The following is a 14,232-nucleotide window of genomic DNA, read 5'->3' as shown; positions in this document are numbered from 1 at the left end:
GGGAGAACCAGCCTCCTTAAATGAGATCCGGTTCCAGGTCAGCACCCCTAACTGCCAGGAGGAGAATACTGCGTAGGTAGCAGATACATTTACATTGGTTATATCCCCCCATCATCCCATATGGCTTCCCTCAACTGTAACATGTTCCACTTTGGTTACAACTGTGTGCTGAGCTGCAAGCCAGTGTTGCTAGGAATATTTTCTGTCCAAATGTAGCTGGACTGTCAATTCCAGCATAGAATCCAAACCAAGTATCCAGACAGGAGAATTTAAAATCTATATTGAACAGAGCAGTGGATTAATAGCAGCACTCTGCCCTTGTCTAATTCCTTTCATCTCAGGATTTCAAAGCACCTGAAAAAGCTAAGTATTTTCATCTCTGCTCTGCAAGTGGGGGTGCAAAATCAGAGAGGCTAAGTGTCTTGTCCAAGGTGTTGCAGGGAGCCTTTGGAAGAGCCAGGAATAAAACTCAGGAGTCTTGAAGTCTCGCTACCTCCCAGACGGGAATCTTGAGAGTTGGCAGCAGGATGTGAAAGCAAAGAGCTAGTGGCAGGCTGTGGGGAAGGTCCAAGTCCATTGAGGGTTGCGTGTAAGAAGCCATTGAGACACATATTAAGAGCGACAACTTTCAGAAGTCCACTAAAGGACCCAGACGTGACTGTGACTTTCTCGGGGATACTTAGTGCTCACTGGGTTAAGATTATGTATCCTTTACAGCTCTGTGAGCAGCCAAATAAAACCTGTGAATAGCCCAGCATAAGAACTTTCCTCAGCTGATCCTTTAGGCCCTGCGCTCACTGCCAAAGTAGCTGAGGTTTGTCTTGGCCACGTTGAGCTGATTTTCTGAGCAAGTATTTGGCTTAAATAGAAAAAGAAAGTTCTAAAGGATTCAGCATCTGGTCAGAACTGCACGCAGGGAGAGGAGTTCCTGTGCTGCCTGTCGCAGTGCCTACCCCACAGAGTGCGAAAGGAGAGATGCCTGCTTTCCAAGAACCACTCTTGCTTCCTATCCAGGAGAACCATACCCTTACCTGTCCCCTTCAGGCAGAAGCGTGTGACACTAAACAGCCCTGAGCTCCTGTATCTTCTCAGCAGCCACAGTGACCCACTTGGGGTCAGACTGAGCGGGGCTAAAAAGTAACAAAATTTCTGCTCATATCCAGAATGTCAGATGATCTCTGTTAACTCAGGTCAAAGGCTTTCAATCGCCTCTTGAATAACGGATATACTGCAGCAATTAGAGCCTCCAGCATGCTCTTTAATCAGCTGTTTCATAGTCTGTGCAGAAGAGAAGTGGGTCCAGAATCAGAACCCTCCAGCCAAAGTTTGCTACTGTTTGGAATCTGAGCCCAATCCATATTTCACAGATAACCCTGTAACTTTCTAGACTGGGCCAAAGCAGCAAGCCTCCAACTCTTCCAAATGTGATGGGTGTTTGGGTTCTGGATTCAGCTTTTGCAAACGTATACCTATATGATCTTTTCTTTGGAAGGATGGCCTAGTGGTTAGGGGACTAGCCTGGGACTCAGAAGACCTGGGTTCAAGTCCCTGGTCTGCCAAAGACTGTGACCTTTGGGCATGTCAGAGAGGTTAGTTTCTGTGTGCCTCAGTGTCCCATTAGTAAAATGGGGATGCTAGCACTGCCCGCGCTCACTGGGATGTTGAGAATAAATACAACAGAGTGTGAGGCACTCAGTACTCTGGTGGTGGGAGCCACAGAAGTACCTAGATAGATCATGCATTATTGGTGCTTATTGGCCTGACAAAGGGCTGACACACTGGGCTGTGGTGGTGGTACACACATGCTAGTGAAGTTAATGTTCTTCTGGCAGTGTTTGCTAGTGGTGTTTTGCATTTGCGTCAATACTTCTCTGCTCATGTCTATGCTAAGCTGAGAGGTGTAATTCCCAGCACAGGTGGACAGACCTGGACTAGCTCTGCTCAAGCTATTGTGTGAGTGGCCGTTGCAGCGCAGGTGGTGGGTTTGGGCTAGCCCCCATCTTAGGCATGTATTCAGGGAGCCACACTGCTATTGTTAGCATCTCGCTCGAGCAGAGCTAGTGCAGGTACAATGACCCGCACTGGGAATTTGCACCTCCCAGCTGCTATGTAGAAATATCCTCATTGGACAAGAGCCACTAGTCTGTGCCCAGAGTCCAAGTGCCAGTGCAAGTTTGCAGTTCGAGCTTTTCCTTACCGTCAAGGCTTTGCCCCAACTGTGTGTCTGCTCTCACTTCCTGCTGCTATTCCTCCTTCCCATTCTAACCACTCTTTCCTATCCTACTCTTTGTACCTTCTGCCATGCGGCTCCCTGCTCTGGCTACGCCCTCCCTATGTGCCATGCAATCTGACCCCCCTCCCCCCACACACACACTTGTTCCTGTTCTAGTCCCTTTGTGAAACGTGCTGCTGCTTCAGAGACCCTTGCATAACAGTGAGGGGGAAATGTTTGTAAAATTTCACACAACTGTTTTTGTCACTTCTGTTCCAGGACATTTCAGAACCCCAGAAACTTCATTTTTCACTAAATCCCCAGGAAATGACCAATTCTGCACTGGAACCATGTGAAATTCCAACTGGTAATAGTTTTGGTTGTGAATGAAGGGATTTTTTTTGTCTCAAATGAGATCATTTTTAAAGACACTCATATCAAAGTGCAGAAATCATCCACTTTCTGCGGCTTTCAAATGTCACTTGGGATTTTTTTTTTAATTTTTTTTTTTTTAACACTAGCTGGCAGTGAGCGCTTACCCTCTTGGGAAAGCAGGAGAATTGCACAAAGTCCTGCGTCTCATATGCCTGACTGTAACCAGATAGCAAAGTGATGTCAGTTCATAGCCGCTTGTTATCAAACACCTAATCCTGAAAGGTGCTGGCCAGAAAGACCAACAAATCACAAGCACAAGATGAGAGAATTTCTGGCTCAGACTTTCAATAGCAACTAGTGATTTTGATTTGGTGTTTAAGGGGAACTTATTGTTCAGGGCTTGCCAGGAACCCTCCCTCTTAAAACTAGGCCCTTTGGAGTCCCCAGTCGAGACTCTTCAAATAAATTAAGGCACTCAGAACTGCCACTCACTTCTGGAACGCTTGATCTGTGTGTCTCAGTCCCAGATCAGTGATCACTTAACTGCCCAAACCAAAACACAACAGTCCTATAGGACTCGCCTGCCAATTTCCAATAAGGAGTGAGCTGATGTTTAACTTCATCTGAGCTTTTGTAAACTGACCAAAATCTTCAAAGCAAAAAGGCTCTTGCTGCCTTCAGTTTACAGTCGCATTCTGCTCCTGTCGATGGCCTCTGGCAAATGACAGCTCTTCTAGCATTAAGCATCCCTCATGAACTGTTCCAAAGGCATGATGCTGGCTTCTGGATTCCTTTTTATTCCCCTCCCCGTTTTTATTACATAAAGCTGACAACTGCAGATTTGTCCTATGCCGACACTCAGCCAGTCAAATGAAGGAGTTTGTGTTCATCCCAGCTTGCTTCACTTTGCTGGTTCCTCCTCCAGCCCTAACTTTCTGCTCAAGTAACATGATACTGCTTGGCAGGGGCTGATAGAATCCCTGGCACATTGGAAAGCAGCTTAATGTAAAGTCTTTTGTAAAAAAAGACAAAAAACCGTTTTCAAAGGCTGGTGGTGGTTTCTTACAAATTTTGACTGCAGGGCTCCTTGCAAATGCTCCAGATGCAACTGCGAGCAGGAGGGTTACAAATACAGTCCATAAGTTGATTATTCCCCCCCTCCTCTTTTTTAATTAAAGGCAGACTTGGATCAAATGGAAGGACTTTCTGCAGACAGCAACAAGGGCTTTTTCTCATCTGCAGAGGAGAAGTGTGGGAGATATAAATCCATTGTGGGATTTTTATGCATTTTATACATTTTCCCTCTGGTAGCTTTGCTGGCTACTCTGGAAGATCCAGTGGGAGCTGCAGCTCAGAAACCTCAGGTAGGGATGGGATCAAATTCTCAAATGCTTGGAATGGTTTACAGAATGTGGAGAGTGAGTGTGTGTGTGTGTGTGTGTGTGTGTGTGTGTGTACGTACTTGTAAACTCAAGGGGTGACCTAAGTCGGCTAGAAATTCCTTTATGGCTGGCTTGTCAACTCCAGTATCTGTTTGTATTTAGTGAGTCCATTTTTTGCAAAAGAATCTGAAAGGGAAATGAAGAACCCGAAGATTAGGGTCAGAGGCTGATTCCAGACTTCTGAAGATATGGCAAATGTTTTCTTTGCTATATCCAACCAGTAACTTTTCTAAAACTTGGTGTTTGTCTCACAACCTGGCATGTGGAAAAACTCTTCAATTTGGGTCAGAGAGTAAATACCCTGAGAACCCAGCTCTCACACCCCAGTGTGATGTGGCTCATGCATATCCCAGCCTTGTAGCAGCTGAATCAGCAGAGCTCTTTACCGGGATCTTCGCAGACAGGGCTATTGTGAGATCAGAAAGTCCTCAAAGTAGGATTTAGTGCTGGACCCACAGAACCCATTAGCTGCTGTCGTGATAGATTATTCTGATTCTAGAGGCATCCATTAGCAAGTCTTCTGAAGCAAACTGAGATTCATGGGGAACAAAGACAAAGATGAGGGTCTCCCAGGAGCAGATTTAATTTTGCTGCTTATGTCACATCATGAAAAGTGTCTCTTGCTTCCTCTCCTGTTTGCATGTATCATCAGCTGGCAGTAGTGCTCCGATGCTGCTTTGTGGCTCTGAAACTGGTTCTAAGCTGTCTAGCTGCACTACGGTGTCACTAATGGAAATGGAAATCTAGGAATAGGACAGAGATAAACTGGAAAGAACTAAAGTCTGTGCAACTCGAAAAAGCAAATTAGTTTGGACAAATATGGATAAATAGTCTCTACAATCATTGTAAGAGGGTGGGTGGGTAGTATGAAATAGGTGCATTGGCCAATACACCTTTGTTGTTTTTGTGTATCTTGGACTCCATTATAATGAGTAAAGATGGTCCTGAACCAAATGCCTGGATCTGAACACACTCAAAACCTAGGGGGATTTGAAGGCTTAACCCAGGTGGGAATGGGCCCATCTGTATAATGGGCTGAACTGCAGCCCAGGTCAGAACATTTCCAACAGGTTTTAGTTACCTCCACTGGGCCTGATTCTCCCTTACTCTGTTATGAGGCTAGAGCTGGCGAGGACAAGATGGCTTTAAACCACCTTTTTAAAACTCCTTTTATCCTGGGTCAGTGCCCAGCCCCTGACACAAGTCAGAGCAGCTTCAGGGTTGCTTTAATATACACTGTGCTTCCCATGAGCCCTGAAAAATAGACAATAGCATTGTGGCCTCTGGCTGCACGTCCAGTTTGCTCTGACACACAGAGACTGGGATGGAGTCAAGACACCAGCTCTAAACCAACTGAGGTGGCCCCCTGTGCAGGGTATTCCCAGGGAGCTGTTTCTACCCCATTTTTGTGGCTGCCATACATTGCCAGAGTGGCATAAAAGGGCCGTACTGTAGCTGAGAATGGGCACCACTGAGGCCAGTGGGATTGCTCCTGTCTTAAGAAAAGCAGCTAAGGGAAAACACAGACACGTAGGACTTGCTTAATTCATTGCCATCTGTGACCTGCTTTGTAATCCTTGGATCAAAGGTGCTGCAGAAGAGCAAAAAGTACCTGATTAGTTGTCATCCCCTAGTCCACCTGCTCTGGTGTCCCATGCCCAGCACTGACCAATCCCTGGGCACCAAGGCAACCTTGAAGTCCTTACATTTAAAGAATTCAGTTGTTTTCAATTGCTCCCTTGAGAACAGGAATCCATGTCACAAAACTGGGTCAGACCCACAGCTGAGCTGGCATGAGGCCTGTCTCCCCAGTGAAGACAAGTGGTGCTTCCAGGTTTAGAGTTAAACCTAAGGTTGGGACAAGGGGGAGAAGCCAGATAGCCTATAGTTGGTGGACCTGGCTGATGGACACAGAAGAGACTCTGGTTCCCCACTATGATGGAGTCTCTTGTCTTTTTGAGAAGCAGTGTTAGCTACGGGGGAGGCAGCACTATCTGGTAATTAGAGCACGGGCTGGTAGTCGGCGTGTTTGGGTTCTAGCTTGCCACTGCCACTAACTTGTTGTGTGACCTTGGGGCTCTGACTCTGGGACTCAGCTCCTTCATGTGTAAAGTGAAGATAATTTTTGCCTTCTACACAGGCATTAATTAATTAAGGCATGTCTAAGAATTTTTAGTCGTATTGCTAATATATTGTATTGTTGTTTTGACATCCTGGGAGCAAAGACATGCAGAAAATATACAGTATATGAATCCTGAGCATAGGAGGCAGTGCTAATAGAAGGTAGCTTTCAGGGACCTGTGACACCTCATCCTTTCCCCCTCTTTTGGCAGAACTCAGAGCCAGGCTGGCCTCTAGCCTAATCCAATAAAGGCGGGGACAGCAGCAAACTAAAGGGATTGCTTTTAAAGTATCTCCAGTGCTCCCAAAAGCACTGGGAAGGGAGTTTCAGGTCCAAATCCAACTTCATAAAGAGCTCCCCTGGCCCAAACGTGAGCCTGTTTGACTCAGTCACCCAGTGTTTCATCTCACAGTAGGATGATGCTAGAGAGAGTTGGCAAAATAAAATGAAGTGAGAACTTTCCAGGAACTGCTGCGATCCCTGTGGCCATAGACTCAGACTTTGACTCGTTCTGGGCCACACAGCACAAGTTAGGGCTGTGCAGAGGCAGGTCTGTAACTTACACCACTGATGTAAGGTCCCTTAGAATCCGTAGCAGTGGAACTCTGCTCCCTTCCCTTCCTGCCTGTCCCCTGTCACAAGAACTACCCACAGCACACACCCTTACACCAGGGACTGGGGGTATAGTTGGGGGAGCCACTGTTCCCAGTGGAGTTTCCTGATTAAGAAGAAATTCTCCACTGACTTTCTACTTCATAGTGGCGTTAGCAGACTAGAGAATCTGGACAATAGATGTTGGAGACAGAAATGGCTTATGAGCTCCCATCTAGTTCATCTCCTGCCAGGAGAGGACTCATCTCTATTGGCCATTCCTTGTTCTTTGCACCCTCTGCCTTCTTGCATAGCAACCTCTAGAGCATTCTGAGTAGTCTGTCAATGTAAATCTTGCTGTGTGTTTTCTGTGCTAAAGGAGAGGAGACTCCTGCACAGGAATGGACTCCCTAAAACACATTCTCAGCCACAGGCACTGGGAAGGAGTTGGTGGGGGGAAGAGGAGGAGGTTGGTTTTCACCAGATCTCCTCATGGGGGTTACAGTTTAGGAAGATTGCACCATCATACAGTCAGTGCTTTGCAGTCGTACCAACAGCATTACGGCTTTGGAAGGGACACCTAGGGGCCCACAAGTAGGTACCAACATACACAAGTGCCCCTAAACGGGCAGGTTTAGGCACGCTGCTCGAGCTGCTCCAACTCTTTTAACCTCCTGTTTGTCTTTCAAGGAAGATGCCGTATTGCCTGACCTTCGGGGGGTGATTGCCCCAGCCCTCCCACACCTACCCAATACACGGAGAAAACGATACACGCTCACACCAGGCCAGCTGAAATGGGACCACTTCAACCTGACGTACAGGTATGAACACGTATTAACTCTGTGCGTGCTGGGTCTGCAATGTTTGCTTTGTGCCTTCCTGCCTTTGACACTCATGTTTTCCTGCTGTGGATCCTTGTGCTAAGTGAACTGCTTGTGAGCAGTGGATAGCTGGGAACAATTAGTCATCCAGACACACATTAGAGTAGGCTCTATTCATACAAATACTGCTAGGTCTCTCCCACAGGTTGTACAGATCATGCGCAGTGCAGAACTTCTATAAGGAACTAATGCATGGTATGATGCTTGCTAACACTTGCAGAAACCTACAGGTTTCTACTGGATATGGTGCTGATCTGGGATGAATTCTGGGTTGACACACCTACAATTCCCTTTGACTCAGTTCTGTGGTCCATTCACCCCTCCAAGGTAAATACATTTGGTCCCAGTTCACTGTGGATGGGCTCAGCACTGGATGAACTGCTCTCCATGAAGTTGTTTGTAAAATTCTCATAGTCTTCAACGGGAGCAGAGATAGTCCAGCATGAGAACCCTCTGTGCTCATGGCAGAAGTGGAACTTTATCTTTCAGTTTAGATCCTAAAAACAAAGGGCTCACAGGATGGGAGAATTACCTGGCACACTCATAAGAATGGAGGTTCACCTCAATATCTGTGGCCAAATTTCATACTCACAAACATGACCACCCAGAATGTTGCATGCCAGCTGGCTGCACTGCTCCGCTTCAGAAGAGGCTGTACTTTGGTGGTACTTTGTAGCTGTAAAGGGAGTGAAGATCTGTTTTGGAGGGGATGGAGCAATATACATGTACAATGACAGTATTTTCCTTTGTGAAATAAGCAGGCTGCTTCTGCCAATAGCTCAAAGACCAAGTATCTACAGAACCCAAAGATAATAAGGGACCTAATTCACCACTGGTATAAGCCAGTGCAAGTCCTTGGACTTGGTGATGTTGCAACGGAGAAAATGGCCTTGTGCACACTGCACAATATGTGTCATATAGATGCCAACAGGAGAGCACACCCCAAACTTGAGTCAAAACAATGCTCTCTGGAATGACACAATCCTAAATCTATAGGCCAGTGTGATGAAGTAGGAATGTTCTTAATGTTTCTTCTGAGTATTGTGTGGGTGCCTCAGTTTCTGCTGACACTCTGTCTCCTGGCAGCTAGTGGCCCGGGCCCTTTCCCTCTGCAAGGGGATGCTAAAGGTGTGGGAGAACAAAGAGGTCAGGTGATCTCCTGGCCCAGGAAAGGAACTCAGCAGAGAAGGAAGGGCTGGAGGGGGCTTCAGTTGGGAGCTAGTTGGGGACAAGGAGTGAGTACAGACATGGGTGTCTGGCTCTCTGCCCCCCAGGATGGACCCAGCTGTGAGGGGTCCTGTTCTCTGTACCTACAAGCTCTGTTTTAGACCATGTTCCTATCATCCAATATACCTCTGTTTTACTGGCTGGCTAAGAGTCATGTCTGACTGTGAAGTGGGGTTGCAGAACCCTCTGGCTTCCCCAGGACCCCGCTTGGGCAGACTCGCTGTGGGAAGCACACAGAGGGGCAGAGGATGCTGAGTGTTCCAAGGTCAGACCCAGGAAGCTGTGTGAGCTTCTTGCCCTGAAGACAGTCTGCTCCAAGAGAGGAGACTCCCCAGAGTTCTGATGAGCTTTGTGGGGAGCAGTTCCAGAGCATTGCCTAGGGACTTGAGACAGACAGCTCCTGCCGGTGTGAGCTGGCATAGCTCCAAAGTCATGCAGAATGACACCTCCCTAGGATCTAGCCCTTTCTTATTACTTTCTACCCACACTGTAATTGTGAAGTGTTCAGCCCTTAAGCAAAACACTGCCTGAAATCACCAGTGGATGAATAGCTTCTGGCCTGCCAATGCTGTGCCCATCAGTGAAGCAGGCCAAGCATGATGGACAATGGCCTCCATGTCCTGACAGATGCTTTGCCTCTTTGGGACACTGAGGAGCAGTAAAAAGACGTGCTGGATGGCAGGGGCCTGTTGAATGTTTCTCACGTGTGTTAGCAGGTGTGTAGACACAGCGAGCGCAGTGCAGTGAGTGTGCCTGGGGAATCCCTCCAGAGCCAGCTGAGGCCTGGCAGTGTGACCATGCCGTGCTGGTGAACCTCAGGCAGCAGGCCAGGCGTCCGGATGTGGTCTGTACCTCAGCCTTGGCAGGAGTCCTCAGGTCTTGCTGAAGAAAGGCCCCTTGTTAAACCCTTGCTGAGAGGGGAGGGCGCCCTTCTGGGAACTCCTGAGACAGTTAAAAGTGTATTCAGTGTAATATGTGGTGACAACCACCCCTTTATAAATCACCCCCCATCTGGCCAGTCCTTTACAGCAAGCCTTCTCTGAAGTGATTTTCCAAGGCAGCGGCTGCTAAGCAGACCCAAGTCTAACCAGATTAGTCTCGGAGATCTGAAAGTGGCCTCTGGCAGCAGGGAATGCCTGTTTCAGCCTCTGCTCTGCATTAGGAGGAGGGTTGTTTTGGGGCAGGGAGGGTTTTGCTCCAGCTGGGAGGCTTCCCAGACCAGGACTGAAATGGATGGGAAAGTCTCTAAACCAACAAAGAAGAAAGGAAGGAGGATACAGTTATATTTGCATTGAGTTTGCTGTAGGCAGCGGAGAGGAGGGGGGTTCTAGCTGCCTGTAGCTCTCACCTACACTAGAATGGGAGTTCCTGAGGCACTTAGAAAGGGATTGAGTAGGCATTTCAGTGTGAGCAGCAGGCACAGACTGACACTCCCTGCTCAGTCTAGCAGTGCCACTGTCTGGATTCCCTGGGCAGTTCCATCTCGCTCCTTCAGCCACACAGATGTCTCATTGCAACTTGTCCCGTTCCCCTTCTCCCCAGCACGCACTGAACCATCCCGGTCAGCACTAGGTCAAATCCCCCTAGCAGCCATTGTGGGGTCCTTTTCCTCACAGTCTGGCTGTTGGGGTCATAGACTGTCCCAGGTGCACATTATCATTGTCACAGTGTCCAGCCAGTGGTGGTGAACTGCTGGCCAGTAGAACAGTCCTTCCAAATGGACAGCAGAGGTCTGCCCACCACCAGCCCAGACAAATAACCAGGGATGCTGCAGAACAGCACAAACGCCCCTGCGCAGAGCAGTGAAAAGCCAGAGCCTGCTATAGCATGGGCAAGAATTAACAGCTATTAACTTGTTGCCTCCATGTTGCCCACGAGCATTGTGGTATCTCCTCATTGCACAGATTAAAGAGTTTATCACCCTAATTAAATTATCTGCTATTCTGCAAATAGGGCCTGCTCTGAACCCATCAAGTCAATGGAAAGGTTCTCACTGATTTCAATGGGCTTTGGACTAGACCCATAGTCTAGTGCAGTGAAATTATTTAAGATGGGAACCTTTCCAGGTGAGCAGTACTGGAACCTTCAGTTGATGCAGGAGGATAGTCTGGGATCTGTCTAAAGCCAGTCTGTGTCTCCCCACAGAATCGTGTCCTTCCCGAGAAACCTCATCAATGAGAGTGTCACACGGAAGGGGTTAGCAGCTGCTTTCCGAATGTGGAGCAATGTTTCACCATTCAACTTCAAGGAGGTGCCACCCAACTCGGCTAGTGACCTGAAAATAGGTAGGTCTGCAAAGACCCTGGGGACCTGCACTAAAGAGAGAGTGGGCTCTGGCACTACGGGATGTTCTGTGGAACATTTAGTTGCAGAACTTTTCATGTGAGACCCAGGAATCCTGCAACTGGAATGCTCCTCCCCACAGCACAGGCTGGGCCACACCCTCTGGCTGGTATTGGTGATGCAACCCCCAGACCTTTGATGCACCTGTCTTCCCTCTGGGAGGAATCTAATTCAGTGTATTCAGCAAGGGAAGGGGCTATAGTATTTATCACTTCCCTAGTGCCTGCTATCCAGGGAGCTCAGAGAGTGAAATCTCCCAACACCCCCATGATGCAGGATTATCCCCATTTCAAAGATGGGGAAACTGAAGTGCAGAGAAGTAAAGTGACTCACCCAATGTCACAGTAAGTCTGTAGTGGAGTCTAGAATAGAGCACAGTTCTCCTGGATCCTAGTCTGGTGCGCTGACTGGTAGCCATGATGCCTCCTGGTATTTTATTTATAGAGAAATCCTAGTGGCACTCCACATGCCCTAGACGGAAGAACACCTCAGCAGTACTCTCTCTACAGTGCAGCCAGCTGCTTCTTCCTCTTGCAGAGCAAGGTCTACCTGTATATTTATATCACACTTGTCCCTATGGTATCTGAGCTGCTCTCACAGGTACAAACACACTAACTGAAGAGGAAGTTCAATACAGTTTCTCCTTTTCTGGGCTAGCAGTGGTGCCTAGTGGATAGAACACTGGACTGGGACTCAGGTGACCTTGGCTCTATTCTCAGCTTTCCCACTGGCCTGCTGGTGCCCTGGGACAAGTCACTTCACTTCTCTGTGCCCCAGATTTTCCATCTGTAAAATGGGGATAATGATGCCTCCTTTGTAAAGTGCCTTGAGATCTCCAGATGAAAAGTACTGCACAAGAGCTAACTATTAATATTATTATTCTCTCTCCCCACCCTGTTAGCTCTCCATGTACTCCAGACCATTCTTCAAATCCTATTAGTTATTCCTTAATTCTGGTTCCTTTCTCACCATCCACGGTACAATTCCTTGCAAGACCAGGCCTCAGCTTCAAGCTCAAGGATTCTGCTCCCTCTTCCTTGTTTATCTCCACAGATCTTACTGAGCCATTTCCCTGTGTCCCTTCTCAGCTGCTATGCAGGTTCACTAGGTGCCTTTCTGAAGCTCTCAGCCCTGGGCAATCACAATGCAGTTTTTAATCCTGGATCATCTGGTTAGTTTCACATTCTAGATGTAAATTCCTTTTGGGATTTATGGCCTATGAGACATGATCATTCTTTCCTGTGCAGACTGTCTCTTCAGGATTTCCAGCGAAGTTTCCATTGTTTCGCAACATATTTCTTGCTCTGCTATTGCGTGACACCACCTGAGAGCAGATGATCCACCTCCCGGGGGGGTCTTGCCTAACAGAGAGAGAAATGCTGCCACATACGAGCGCCACAGAGCCCCATTCCAGGCACCTATTAAGGACTGCATGACATGTAACTAGAGCGCAGGCCTGAGAGCCAGGTTCTGCATGGTGGCCTGGAGCAAGTCACTTAACCTCGATATGTCTCTGTTAAATCCAGATTTAAAAGAGGATAACACTTATCTGCCTCTCAGAGGCATTTGTAAAGAGCTTTGGATGGACATTTGTTGCAGGCAAGTGGTTATAACTAAATAAACCTTTATAAGAAGTAGCAGCTCAGCAAAGGAGTTTTTATGGTGTGAGCACTACTGTAAAACCTTGGTCCCAGCCTGAGGACCTTTGTATCACTTTAGATGATACCTCGCCCTTCTATTGCGTATTTTATCTATAGAGTTGGACCTGGTTTGTATTATTCAACCCTCATTTCTAACTATTGTGATGGGGCAAGGCCAGATGGCTACAGTAAAGTACTGAGAAACAGTTATGTTAGCCCCAGGCTAAACAAATCCCTAGTACCCTGGTAACCAAATGGCAGTTGCTCCAGGTTAATCAAGGCACGTGGGGCCAATTAAGATCTTTCTAGAAGGCAGTGGAGATAGCTACTTTAATTAGAACACCTGCAGCCAATCAAGGCAGGCTAACTAAGGCCCTGTGTTTTAAAAGGAGCTCACTCCAGTAGGCAGGGAGGAGCAGAGGTGAGGAGGGTGTGTGCTTGAGTCAGTTGGGAGCTAATAGGGAAGGAGCTGAGAGTGAGAGACTTATACTGTGGTGAGGGTTAAATTGTGCGCGTATGTGGAGGAGCGATAATAGGCTAGGTTCTAATCGTCTATATCGCCACGGCAGATTGAGTAAAAGTGCTATCCTATTAGGACTTGCTTAGAAGGACTTAGATGAAGGTGTCGTCTTCTGGCCGGACAGTGGCCAATGAGTGGAATGAGTTCGCTCTCAGTGGTGAGCTGTACTGCTGTATCTCAGCTCGCTAGTGAGTAGGCCACGTATAAGTATCTAGCCTGCAGGAAGGATCACGGTTTGTTGTGCCGTTGGAAGCTAGAGGGCCGAGGTTAGCAGCGGCCGTGCCTTGGCTCTTCCCGCCAGAACAATTCCCATACTCGCTCGAGTCAAGACAGGCAGGAGGGTTATGGCGAAACTATGATCTCTCTAGAGTGGTAGGTGTCTTGTTTCCAGTATATGACGCAGGCGCGAAGTTCTTACATCCTCATTGGTGCAGTTGTGCCGCTCATTCGGGCTCGCGAATAAGGCGGCAGGACCTACCAATCGGGGGCTAAGAGGTAGAGGAAACTTTTCAACACTATCTTGCTTGTAAGTTTGATTTTTGCCCTCTATGGTGCGTTTGCGTGGTGGGTTGGAACACTTCTACATTGTATTCAGGAATGCGTGGCGCAGACACTCTCCCTTTGTTCAGCCATCCTCGCATGTGCTCAGAGATGCAGATACCTGACGTGAGTCGCACACTTTATGAGGATATACGTCTTGTCTGGCGCGGTGGCATAACTCCTCTTAACCATACTTGATCTGTTGGCTATTGTCATGTCATCAGGTGCATTTCTTTCTGAGGCTTGCGGAGCGGGAGCGGTTTGTGCCCATTTGCTTTCTCCCCCCACAGAAATGGACAGTCTCACCATGTGTGCCGCTGGACATGAAGAATTGGATTG

The 14,232-nt window shown here is 47.8% G+C and overlaps 1 protein-coding gene across 1 annotated transcript in view; it reads left to right on the top strand.

Moving 5' to 3' along the window:
- The window catches only part of MMP23B (matrix metallopeptidase 23B), a 26,087-nt gene continuing 11,855 nt past the window's right edge, over positions 1-14,232 (top strand). The window contains exons 1-5 of the mRNA XM_075060396.1: positions 1-1,431; positions 3,770-3,951; positions 7,433-7,563; positions 10,996-11,135; positions 12,247-12,328. Coding sequence (XP_074916497.1) covers positions 1,428-1,431; positions 3,770-3,951; positions 7,433-7,563; positions 10,996-11,135; positions 12,247-12,328 — 539 coding nt within the window. The 5' untranslated portion in view covers positions 1-1,427. The remainder of the gene's footprint in view (positions 1,432-3,769; positions 3,952-7,432; positions 7,564-10,995; positions 11,136-12,246; positions 12,329-14,232) is intronic.

The sequence above is a fragment of the Chelonoidis abingdonii genome, chromosome 23 (assembly GCF_003597395.2).
Source record: "Chelonoidis abingdonii isolate Lonesome George chromosome 23, CheloAbing_2.0, whole genome shotgun sequence".
Classification (NCBI taxonomy): domain Eukaryota; kingdom Metazoa; phylum Chordata; order Testudines; family Testudinidae; genus Chelonoidis; species Chelonoidis abingdonii.
The sequence above is the reverse complement of the archived record's forward strand: the minus strand, read 5'-3'. Positions and strand labels throughout refer to the sequence as shown.